General features: G+C 51.9%; 1 protein-coding gene across 27 annotated transcripts in view; it reads left to right on the top strand.

Annotated features, from left to right (window-relative positions):
- The window catches only part of RBFOX2 (RNA binding fox-1 homolog 2), a 157,873-nt gene that overhangs the window by 88,514 nt on the left and 56,795 nt on the right, over positions 1–12,564 (top strand). For 26 of the 27 annotated variants that reach the window (XR_014619067.1, XR_014619068.1, XR_014619069.1 and 23 more), the window contains one exon: positions 9,726–9,950. Coding sequence is in view for 15 of the 27 variants with exons in the window: in XM_084300267.1 (XP_084156393.1) it covers positions 9,726–9,950 (225 nt within the window). In the remaining 12 variants the exon portion in view is untranslated. Of the gene's footprint in view, positions 1–4,105; positions 4,131–9,725; positions 9,951–12,564 lie in introns of those variants that run through there. The other variant, XM_084300260.1, reaches the window with a different exon arrangement.

Below are 12,564 nucleotides of genomic sequence, written 5' to 3'. Positions count from 1 at the left end.
ACCTGACGTCCATCACGTGTAAGCTGCTATTGCGCCAGCTTACGCGGGGACGCTCTAAAAGTTAGGCACAAGCGGAGCAGGGTTGTGGCAATAACATCTGTTCGTTGTCCACGTAGCCTCTTTTTTGGGGCTGAAGCTGCTCTCAGGTGTGTTTTCACGTTGTGCTTAACCTAGCACGACCGCGGGCTGCTGCGAGGAGGATGGTTCCCCTCGCCTGCCTGCCCTGGCCGTATGCCGCCCTGCTGGGGCAGATAGCGGGCGAGACGGCTGGGTTTGGGACCGAACAGAGGAGTATTGTTTGGATTCATGTTCTGGCCGTGGCCGTGGCATAACGAGGTCTCGCAACAGCCAGGGGAGGCAGCAGAATTGCCTCTTCCGAGGCCGCTTGGTGGTTTATCGCATTAGCTGGGCCGTGTAACTCCTCAATCGCTTGTTTCTCTCCATAAGATTAGGTCATTCCGCTTCTAAACGCGTCTGCTGCTTGGTGTAATCTGCTTTCCTTGCTGTTCATCGACTTCCCCCAGCTTCTTGTGGCTTTCTAGAGTATTGCCCTATAGATCCACCTCTACACGCGTTGCAGGCCGGTATGTCTCACCCTGACACCTCTCTTCTGAACTGTGTAACATTCACAGCGTAAAGGCACGAAAGAAGGGACCAAATCCTTCCCAGTAGCTGACTTAATGACTGTCATTTAGAAAACCAGCAAACAAAATAAAATGGTGCCTCTTACCACAGCTGAATTCATCAGACTCAGCTCCTGGCTATTGGTTTTCCTGATGCTTTCGCTCATTTGATTAAATGTTATTAGTGCCCAGTGTTTTTTTTTCCTAACCATTAATGTACTTTCACAGAATAATGAGTTGGCACTTAATTTTTTTTTTTTAATGATAAGCAAGATAGGTTGGGGTGCTCAAGTTTTTTTGGTATACAGCCATGTTTTGTGTCTCCCCACCACCCTCCCAGTTTTGTGGTCACTTTGTGGCTCTTTCCTGTTCCCTTTTGAGTTAATTCCCCTTTTAAAATGCATATGTGAAAGCACGTATCTTATTTTTCATCTAGCCAAGGCCACACACTGAAGTAATATTGCTCTCGTTTTCTTGTTGGTAACATATCCAGATGATTTTACTCATGCTTTTTTTTAACCAGGCTATTGCTCTGGTGAGTTGCTTCTCTGTGGCCCTCTATTCCTTTCCAGCATCCCTGCTTTCCAGGATACAGAACGAAGGCTTTCTTGAAAATGGAAAACTCATCTTGGAACAAATGAATAACGAGATAGGAGAAACGCGTTGCTGGAATGGAAAGTCATTGTGGGAAGAAATCTGCATTTTTTAAACTGTCAAAATTCTGTTCTCGAGCATATGCCAAGTCACAGATTTCCTCCACCCCGCACCCCGAGAGCAGCTTGATTATAATATTGTTGCTTTGTTATCGAGTCCTGGCACTTGAGTCACAGATGAGTCTCGTTTGCCTTGGCTGGGGCCGCGTGCATCCGAGCCCGTCTGTTCGGCGCTGCATTGTGGCCGTACCCACGGTGAGGATGTGACAGGGCTGGGAGCTGTAACTGCCTGCTTTTAAACAACAAAACACACAAAAAAACAACAGCCAACAGCACAAAAGAGATCCTCGGGAGGAGCTCTGGTGCTGTGTTTCGGTATGCTGCATCCGTCTCGTCCCCCACCTTTGCTCCGTAGTCACGTCCGAAGGCGCAGCTCCGCGCTCTGCTTTCTGCCAGCTCTGCAGTTCTTTCCGAGGCATTCAGAGCCTTCCCAATTGATTCCAGATGTGCTCGCCTGCCCGGCGTTTTTCTCCCTTCCTCCTCCTCAGCTGGCAGCGGAGGCAGGGCTGCTTTTCCATGCGAGGTGCTGGAATCGGGACGGGCAGGAGGGAGGGCTTCTTGCTGGCCAGGGAGATCAGGGGGATCAAAGGGGCCTGCGTGAGTACGATACAAATGAAGCTGTCCAGGCTTTGAGGTTTTCTTTTTCTCACTAGTTGGCCCTCATCAAGTAACCAAGCCAGCTCAGAGCAGCACCCCCATGCAGCGAGCAGCAGGGGAGAGGGGTGCAGGGAAGCCGTGTGCCAAAAGGCATCTTCAAAATCCTTCCTAGGAGAGCACCAGGTACAGAGAGAGATCCAGAGGAGTCTGTCACATATAGGTACGTCACGCAGTAAGGGCTTGGAGAAATTCCTGGGACTAGAGTAGATTTGGATCTTTCTAAGGGGCTGAATGAAAATCCAGAGGGTTTAACCCTCAGGAAAGAAGCCCAAATTCCTGGGGCTGCAGGGATGACCCGCCCCACGGTGCGGCTTGGTGATGTGCTTGCAGCTACGAGGAGACAGCCAGCCCGTTCCCAGAGCAGGGATGGGGGATGAAGAACCGCTTCCTGGTCCAGCTCAGGTTCCTGGTTGGGTTTGAAGAGGCAGATGCTGGTTTTTGGAAATACAGCATCACCTGGAAAGCTGCCATTGCACCGGCCTTGAAACAAAGCCGCCTGAAGCGAGCGATCTGCCTGCAGACCTGGCTGGGATGGCTGAGCTGTGCCAATACCCTGCCATCCCAGCAGAGAGCTACCGTGGGTTTTTCCCATGTAGCTTTCCCAGAGAGTTAAAATCCCTACCAGGGATTTTCCTCCCTGTGTCCTGCGGCCCTTCTCGTAATGAGCAGCACCGGGGATCTGCAGGTTAGTGGTCAACTCTGGCAGAAAAGCAGTGCAGGCAGCTCCTCTGCAGTTGCGTATGTACCCAGGTATGAGGGTCGGCTTGATCTGATGCAGCCATGGAGTGCCCCCAGACGAGCTATCACCCTGCTCCTTCCCTGCTGCTGGCCTCTGGATCCTGCTGCCTCCCTGCATGGGAATCCGCACTCGTGCGACTGCGAGTGTGATCGGTTTGCTAATCCGCCCGAAAAGCTAATCGTGGTTAGCTTGGATTAAACATACGTGACACATCTGCAGTGCACTGTCTCTTAGCTGTGATTCATTTGAATTCTGGTCCAGAAGAAGAAACTTAACCCTCTTTGCCCAGCAGCGAAGTCATCTCACTCGTATGGGGGATGCTTCTGCCGCTCCGCGTGCCTGTTGGATCAGCGTGTGACTAGATTCACCGTATTTTGAGGCTTTATTTTCATAGCAGTTTGGTAAAAGCTAGCTGTCTTATGGAAATCTCTCTCCCAAGAACATTTGACTATGAATGCAACGTGGAAAATGTTCACGTGGAGCATTGCGGAGCTGAGAACACGGCCAGGGTAGGTGCTAAAGATTGGTTTCGAACAGGAATCTGAGCCTGGCCTTTCATTCATGCTGGCTTTTCTTGCTTAGGAAGCATCCATCCTGGGGACTTTTTCCTTTGTTCCCAACCCCCTTTCTCCCCAGTAATTTTCAGAAGTAGTTTCATTCCTAGTACGGAATGGAAACAGATGTTGGAGCCTTGATGGAGTCTTGTGAAGCACAATTCTCTTTCTAATCAACCCCAGAGAGCGTGAATTGATTGAAAGCATTTGTTGGGACGCCTTAATTGCCAGTAACATTTAACTTCTGCTTCTTTGTTTCTTTTTCTTTTTCTTTTTTTTTTTTTGGAAAGGGGAATAATGTAGATTTTAGGCAGAGGAAATCTGTGTTCTTAACCTCAAGGTGGGCAGGTACATTTCAGGCTGTGGCTCTGGGCCTTGCTGATGTGCTACTCTCAGGCTTTGGCCGTATCCAGCCGGGAGCCTCTCTGCAGGTTGCCCAGGGGCTTCTTAATTACAGGAGGGCACGTTCAGCACCGAGAGCCCACATCTGCACATAGGGATGGAGCAAACCTTGGCCAGTCCTGGAAATAATGACAGTGTGGGGATGAGTGAGTGCTTCCTGTGTAGAAGGGTAAGATAAGACTATAATTGTCTTTCTTCCTTTTGTACAAAAGAGGGGCTTGAACTTCTCTGTTTTTTTTTTTTTTAAAAAAAAAAAAAAAAAAAAAAAAAAGCCAGCTGCTTTCTTTTACCAAACAGTTTTTGGTGGCCTGGAGCGATAGAGCGCATATTGGAAGATAACTTGTTCTTCCCTTGCTTTACATATCGAGGAGAAGGAAGGACAAGATTAGATAATCTAGTGCAAGCTCGCACCGGGAAGTTGAAGAAAACATGCCTTTAAATGGTGAGCGAGGTGCGGGTCTGTGCCTGGGCATCTATTTTGGTGGAAGGGTAGCTTATTTAGGCTTAAGCTAAGCCAGTTGAAAAACTGCGTCCTCAAATGATTGCATCCGGTGTAAGTAATAATAAAAAAGTGTGCCTCTAAACTTTCCCTTAACAAATCTGGCATAAAACTCCAAATTCTTGCAAAACTTTTCAGGGGTTCGGGAGGCATTGCTGCTGTGTCTGCGGTAGCAGAGTCAAAAATCCCCGCTGCGTCATAAATCTAATGAAAAGCAAGCTCCAGGCATGGAGATGAAATCCCAACCCCCCTCATTTTGTGATCCTCCTCAAGGTGCTTTTATGATCGACCAACATCAAGGAAAAAAAAAGTTGATTTTATCAGTCTGGGTCGCCAGACAGACAGACAGACAGTGCTGGCCTCGCTCTCTGGAGTCTCAGCAATGCCTTTGTAGTGCTGGCTGCAGGTGTGGGTGTCGGGTTGGGGTCATGCACCCGGCCCGGTCCAGGGAAGGTTTGGGCAGAGGTGAAGATTGCCAGGGGCTGGTGGCATAGTAACTGCGCTCAGAAGTTACCTTGTGCTGTCCTAGGTCTTGTAATCAGTAACACTTGCAGGGAAGGCATGTTGTCCACATGTATTTTTGCATTTTTCTCTTTTTGTTCTCCTTCCCTTGTGTCTTTCCCCTTCCTTTTAGCTTTGTATAGCCTTTTCATTCCGAACCTTTCTTTCCATAGGCTCTGTACCTATGGGGTCGGGTGCTAAAGGACTGATTTAGAGTAAAAGTTCAAAGTTGTAAAGCTCTTCCCATTCAGAAGCTGGTCAATAATGAAATGGCGATGACGTGGAAAGCATTATTACTATGTTTTGGGGTAAAGAGCTTGTATGATGTTCCCAGATCCCAGAAGGGTTCATGTGGCTGAGTTTCAGCAGGACGGGGGCGATGGAAACACATGGCTGCACCACCCCATGCATCACTTCGGCTCGTGTTTGAATGTCTTCAACACAAACTGACCCTAAAGAGCAAGGCACAATTTAGATTGCTCCCTGATACGCTCGTTATCATCAGGGGGCAAATTGGGGATGGCCTGGGAGAGGGTTAACGCGTGCTGTGTGCTGCAGCTCGCCCCAGCTCATCCCACTGTGGGTGCCCCAGCCCTTTGCTCCCCCCTATCTGGCTCCTGTTCTCCTCTTGCTCTCTGCCAAGCCGCTTCAGCGCTCTTAACTGGAAACAAAACTAACCTGATAATAAAAAGTACTTCTTAGTATGTAAGAGGGTGGTGGCTCCACTTGGAGCCGTAGCACCCATGGAGCCCCAGAAGGCTGTTTTGGGAGGGCTGGGAAGGTGAGCCCGCTGCAGCAGGCTTAATTCGCGTTCACGGTGAGAAGGGGGGAGAAAGCAGCCTGTGGGTTCTCTCACTTCTCTCTTGGTCTGCTACAGCAGGGTTGCAGGCTGGCCCTTGTCTGCTCCACGAGGAGCCACACGAGGCCTCTCCTGCAGGAGCCACGTGGCACGTTTGCCTCCCCAAGGGCCTCTGTGACCTGCTCAGAGGGAGACGGCGCCATTCCCTCGTCCCTATCCTTGTCCCTATCCCTCCTGTGGGGCAGGTAGAGCTGGCGCGTTGGGCTCTGCAGATCCGAACTCCGACCGCTTTTTGCTGTTGACGAAAGGGATTAGGGCTGGCGCGGAGAGCAAACAGCCGTAGCCGGGAGCACACCAGTCGGCACAAACACCTTAATTGCCTTCAGCTAGCTGGGAGGCAGCTCCTTCCAGCCTCAGTAACACAGGCACGGCAGAGGCTTGTCCGTCAGCAGCGGGCTGGCCCTCCCCGTGCCCTCAGCAGGCATCTGCTCAAGTCTAGCTCAATGTTTTGGGGCTTACCAGCAGTGCAAGGTGCCTTGAAGAGGCTCACGTTTATGAGCTGTAACATTTCCTTGAGCCTTTCTCCGAAGCTCGTGGCTCTTCATAAGCTACCGGGCAACACCCAAGTTGTGGCGCTTCCCAAAAGCGGCCCCTGGCAAAATAAACCGAGCTTTTTGTTAGCTGACAGCTTTACGTGAGCGGGAGGCCTTTGTGTGTGTATGGTTGCGGCCCTGGCGCTCGGTGCCGCGATCTTGGATCACCACCTGCTGTCTGCTGACAGAATTCACCCTAAATCCCCTTTGCAGAGCCGCGGTGCTTCTGGTTGAGGCTTCCCCCCCACCCCTCTGTGAGGTGCCGCCACGCGGGCTTGCTTACGGCTCATCTGCCCGGCTTTTGTTAATTAAGTTACCGCCGCATCGCCTCATGGAGCTGTATCCCCGTTCGGGGTTTTTCACTGCCTTAAAATGGGTTTTTGAATAAAACGTGGGCTGAGCTTCGTAGGCCAAACCCCGACCTGGAGATGGGAAGCTGGCAGCTCGAGGACAAGGCCTTAGCTCTGTAGGGCTGAGAGCAGGGCCTGAATCTGGGAACCCGGTGTGATATCTGTGTCCTCTGTCCCTTTGGTGCCCTGGTGGCGTGAGCTGATGGGGCAGGTGTCCGAGCTTGGCCCCAGGAAGCTGCTCTGAGCCCTGCAGATAAATAAACGCTTGCTGTGGGAGCAGGGGAGCTGCGGCTGCCATCTACCTCGCAGCTGAAGGAAGGGGCTGTCTGCTCCGGAGTGCTAATTAGGTTCATTTCATCCCATCACACACGTCGCTAGCAGCAGCAGTCGATGGGGGAGCGTCGCTGGGCTTTCTCCATCCTGCAATGGCATCTGTGCACGCGTTTGGCCACGGTGGCCGCTCTTTGGCGTGGCCACCTCAGTCTGCCCGTGTCAGGTCCTGACGTGGGGAACCTCACGAGTTAAACCAGGCAGTGCTGGCGATGCGGTGAGGTATGTTGTCGAGACAGGACAGACCAAATAGTTGCAGCTCAGCCCTTCTGCTGCATCCCCCCCCCTCTGCATACCTTCAGCAAGGGTTTTCTCGCTGCTCGTTAGACCTCCTGGGAAGTGGGAAAAGCAACGCTCCTGACTGCAGGACTTCCCCTGGAGGGTTGGAGGTAGGGAAAGGAGTTCAGGTTCTGTGTTTGAAGATAAATGGGATTTTTTTTCTTTTTTGTTAGTTCTTGAAAATATGAAGTGTTGGGTAAATGTTGAAATTAGGCAGAGTAACGGGAGAGGAGGATATCGGTCTGCCACGAAACCTGCGGGGAACACCTCAGGAGTTCTTCTTTGTAGACAGCAGTGGAGACAGGACAAGTAATTCCACAGCACTGAAGGAAATTAAAATTATTAAAAAAAAATATCAGATGGGAAACGTGTACCTAATCATATCAAGAGAAAATAATTTGAGATCCAGATACTCCCTCGGATGATGAAACCTGGACAAGCATAATAGTGGTAGATCTACAGATAACCTGAGACATTAAATTAAAGATACATTTGTAATAAAAAAATATGATTTCTGCATGTGTTAGTAAGACTGCTAAAAACCAAAGTGACAGTGGTATTAAAACATTGCATTCTGTACCAAAAATTCCTTATATAAAGATCTTAGGAAGGTCAGAGAGAAGTAATAAATAAAGTTGCCAGGTTATTTTGGCTTGTGAGATGTGATTAAGCTCCGAATAAATATGTATCATCAAAACGCCACGAGAAACAGGAGAGAGAGAGAGAGATAGCATTTTTCATCCTTCAAACAGTTGTAGATAATTGAAGAAAGGAGAGAAAATATTTAAAAGGTTGCAATGCATTTAAACCAGAAGGAGCAGTATTAACTGAGGGGGGTGGGGGGGAAACATTGAGAATAAGATGATACAAGGTTTCTGGGCTGGCATTTTAAGTAGCCTAGGAGTGAGATTAAACAAAACGCTGGAGTATGTCCTTCAGGGAGCAACTCTGCACTGTTGAGAAGATGGCATAATAGGTTTTGTTGGTGGCTAATTAGCATTCCCTTCCTCCTATCAGGGATCCCACCAGCTTGCGAATCTGGTTTGTTCAAGGAAAATTAGAAATAGTTTCTGCTGCAGCATCTTTCCTGGGGTTATCTTACCGATTTTTGAAATTAAAAAAAAAAAAAAAAAGATCGGTTTCATATTTAGCTCTTAATGTTTAACAAAAGAAATGGGCTGGCAACGTGAGCTGTATGGAAACGGGGAGGCTGGATGTAACGAAACGTCAGCAGCAGAGAGCTTGGAAAGACAGCAACGTGGAATTGGGGCTCGCCCCACAGATCTCCAGCGGGGTTGGGGCTGTCGGCAGCCCCACACCATAAGGCTGGGAGTGGGCACAAGCACAGGGAGCCATCCTCGTTTTGGGGCAAAAACCCATCCCTTTGGAAAACGTGCTCGCTGTGTGAGAAGCCACCGCGTGCGTGCTGGGGAGGAGGAGAGGGCAGGGCGCTTGGTGCCAACGCAGAGCTTTGGCCCATGCCGAACAAGGGATGGTTTCATGAACTCGAGCCCAGCCACCCAGAGGCTCGCTGCCTGCGTGAGGGCAGCGCTCTGCAGCCTCACCCGAGGGAGACAAAGCCAGGCTGCCACGAGGCCTGGGTACGCCGACGTCCGAGCAGATTTGGGACTCAGATGGCATCTGAATGAGCTGGTGCTGGCCGCATGCATGCTGTCATCGTGCCTTTTGTCAGGAAGGGAAAGTCCCAGGTAGCCTGATAAAGGGACTGGGAGGTTTGTCCAGCTGCAGAGGAGGCCCTGCAGCCCCGGTGTGCTCCCTGCTGAAGGCTGCTCGGTAATTCCCCGCCTGCAGGACAAGCTCCTTCCCCCCTTTTCCTCCGTTGATTGAAGTGTGCTGGTGTCAGAATCAGCTCAAGTACCTCTGGGCTTTGTGGGGGAGGACCCGGGGCTGGAACAGCAGCCAAAATTTAAAATCAGGATTAGTCTGTTGACACGCACATAAATCAACCAGCCTTGCTATCATAAATCTTCTCCGTGGATTTCGCTGCGGCGGCGGTGAAAGCGGTAGGAGCGGTGCTGCGGGCTGGGCCTCCCAGGGTTGGGTTTCAATGCCAAGGCTGTGCTCCTGCACCCCGGGGGGCTCGGGAAGGTCTCCCCCAGCTCCCCCCCTTTTCCCCTCTCTGAGAACCCAGCGGTGGCTGCAGCCTGCAGGCTTTGGCCTTTGCTCCTGGTGGGTTTGCAGGCAGGCTTAAGGCAAGGGTAGGGTGGGATATCTGTTGCCTCCTGGGGATGCAAGGCAGCGCTAAAAGCTGCACCCATACCAAGAGTAAGGGAAGGGGGTGCAAAGGTCAAGCTGGAGGAGACGGACTGAGATACGGTGCTTTGAAGGGATATTGAAAGGTAGCACCTTGTTCTTCTATCTCTGCGTCCGTAGCAATCGGTATCTGTGTTTTCCTTAGCAAGCAAACTGCACGCCCGATAGCTTGTTCTCCGTATGCCACCCAGCAGCGAGCAAGTTGCCCAAAAGAGATTAAAAACCGGTGTCGTAGTTCGGAGGAGCGAGGCGTGCTCCTTTTGATAGAGAAGATAACAGCAGACGGTGCAGCATTACAGCGGCGGTGGGTGGGATGTTGACACGGACTGTTTGTGGATAACTTCTCCGGGTGATGTTTCCATCTGCCTGCTGCGGTGTAGTAAATCCGCCTTCTGCTTTCCCCTTTCTCCAGGGTAACCAGGAGCCAGCAGCAACTCCTGATGCAATGGTGCAGCCATTCACCACAATCCCATTTCCGCCACCCCCACAGAACGGGATTCCCACAGAGTACGGGGTGCCACACACTCAGGACTATGCAGGCCAGACCAGCGAGCACAATCTGACGCTCTACGGGAGCACGCAGCCGCATGGAGAGCAGAGCACGACCACGGCCAGCACGCAGAACGGATCTCTCGCAGTAAGTGCCTGGGGCAGGGTCGCTGGGCTCTCCGGCCAGGGAGCTGCTTCTGGAAGAGGCAGCCACGGAGCAGGTGGCTGACTCCTTCTGGAGTATGCAGCACATCAGTGGTGGGCTCAGAAAGGAGACGATCACAAAAGGCCGGAGGTTCTGATGATCCATGGCTACGTTCTTGTGCGTGTTCTCCTGTAAATAGGTCTCTGGGAAGAGGAGCCATACCTGAGAGCCGTGGTTTTTCACCACGGTGGCGTTGCCCAAGGACGCTCCTTTCTAAAAGGATTAGTTACCTTGAGTCAACTGGCAAGTGGTTCAAGTGAATGTGGTGGTGGCAAGTTCTGGAAGGTTGGCAGTACAGAGGATTAGGGAGAGCGCATGTATTGTAGGTGTAATCCCAACGCATTTCTGCTTTCGGGAAGCTAACAGTAGAAAAACACTTTTCTTTGACTTTCTGAAGATGGCAGGAAGCTTCAGGGGCAAAGATAGGAGAGGACCTCTCAGCTACTAGGCATCCATTTACCAAACGAAGATTTTCACCTTCTTAGTTTTTTGTGCTTTCTTCTTCCCATGGCCTGGAACTGGCACTGGGCAACATGCTGGCAGATTATCCCAGGAAAAGCTTTATCCACCCCTTAAGCCACTTGTTAAGACTTAACTTCCTAATAAAGAGCCTTATGGTGAGAGCCTTCGGTGCTCAGGGGCGGATTTAATCTGTTAATGCTTTCAGTTTTGCTTGTAGTTGGGTGTTTGGCTCGCAGAGATTATTTTTCCCCCGGTAAGTACAGAGTGAATTTAGTGCCAGCGATGGGAAGAAGTGATAGTGCCAGCTCAAGTGTGCACGGTTCCCAGCGTGTGGCTCTGCTCTTTCTGCCCTGGACGGTGGCTGCACGGTTGACAACGCAGGTTATGGCTTTGATAAGGTCCCTTTGAGTTTATCCTGGCAACGCCACAACTTCCACGTCTCGGAGAAGAAAAGAGTCCAAGCCCAGGAAAGCACGTTGGCAGCGCATAAAAGTAACTTCTTCAGCCTGAGGCAAATGTAAATGTAGAGAGGGAGAGATCAGGCTGGAAATAAAACTTGAAGCTGATGCAGCGTGCAGAAATGAAAGTCATCATTTCAGTACCAGGCTGCGTCCTCCCAGCCTTTAAGATCTGGGCTGCCCGTCTCCAGCTAGCAGGATGGAAATGGGGAGCAAAACACGGCGGCGGCTTTCCCCGCTGCGTATTTTTGCTGCTCCCATCTTTGCCCAGAGCTCGAGGAGCGTTTCTTCTTTAACAGCAACACCGCGAGCCCTGACCCTAGCCGAAAGCTCTTGCCAAAGCTCCCTCTGCTCTTCCTTATTAGGAGCCATCCCCGGGGCGCTGCAGGGCCGAGCTCTGCCTTTCATCAGTGCGTGCCGGCTCCGCCGAGCCCGCTGCGTGTGCAGGGCAATGCAGGGCAGGGTGGCACGGCACGGCGTGGCGCATCACGGCACAGCTCAGCTCGGCTCCCGGGGAAGGGAGAAGAGCAGCCCGCGTGCGTGGGAGGAGGGAGGGTTGCTGGGAGACTGCAGGGAGAAGGTGGCGTTGCCAGGAGGGAGCGTGACTGGGAGAGGTTATGCGAGAAACAGGCAGGGGAGCGCGCAGCCGGCCTGCTGGCTGCCGGGAGTGGATGGGCACGGCTGGTCCGAGGGCTTAACACGGCTCAGGGTGTGAAGGGTGCAAAAACGGGCTCAGACCAGAGCTGTGAAAGGGTCAGGGTGCAGCCCGGCTGTCGCTGCTACGGCTGGGACTGAGAGCATCCCGCATGCTGGCACGTGAAGATGTCTGGAGGGAGCGGCAAGGCGCCTCGCATGGGCATTCCCACGCTTTACACGCATCAGGTTTTGGATCTTCCGTGTCCCTTTACCTGTTCTGTCCAGGAATCCTACTGTATCGAGTTACTTTGATGCCGTGGGGTGCCTTGGGATGTGATTGCTCGCAACCTCTCCTCCTCGGCACGCTGATTATTGATGCAGTAACTAGGGGAAGGAAGAAGGCTCAGCAGTGGCTCAAGCTGTTAACGCACCGCCCCGCAGGTTGGCTGCTTCATCTTGCACACCAACGCCAAGCATCTCGGCCGTCCCGTACGCTGGTTCTTGCTCGCGTGGCACACACACACATCCCATCCACGCGGGCTTTAAGGCGCCTTTCCCCTTCACCATCTTGTTGCCTCGCTCAAATGGCAGCGCTGACTTGAACACAGTAAAAGCTCGCTGCAGGTGATACGTGATCCTCCCCTCCCCTTACCGCGACTGACAGGCGCAGCTGCTGCCATGTGTGCGAAGGCGATACCCCGGACTGCATAGCTGGGGGATTTTTTAGCTGCTGACTCGAAGCCTGTGCTCCCGTGGGATAGCTCAGAAATTCCTCCAGCCAGGCAGCTTCAGTCCCTCCTGGCATTTAAGAACGAGGCCTCTGCTGCCGCCCGGCTGGCAGGAGAGAGAGTGAGATAGCAAAAGCTGTGCTCAGGTGGCGTGGGCTTCTGCCTTCCCAGGCTGGTAGCGTTTGGGGGAGCTGCAGAAGTAACAGGATATGAGGTGGCTTCAAAATCCCTCGTGGAAAGGGGAATTTCTTCTGGCTGGTATCAGGTTATGCA

This window comes from Netta rufina, assembly GCF_964035555.1.
Source record: "Netta rufina genome assembly, chromosome: 1".
NCBI lineage: Eukaryota > Metazoa > Chordata > Aves > Anseriformes > Anatidae > Netta > Netta rufina.
This window is presented reverse-complemented; position numbering and strand designations above follow the sequence as displayed.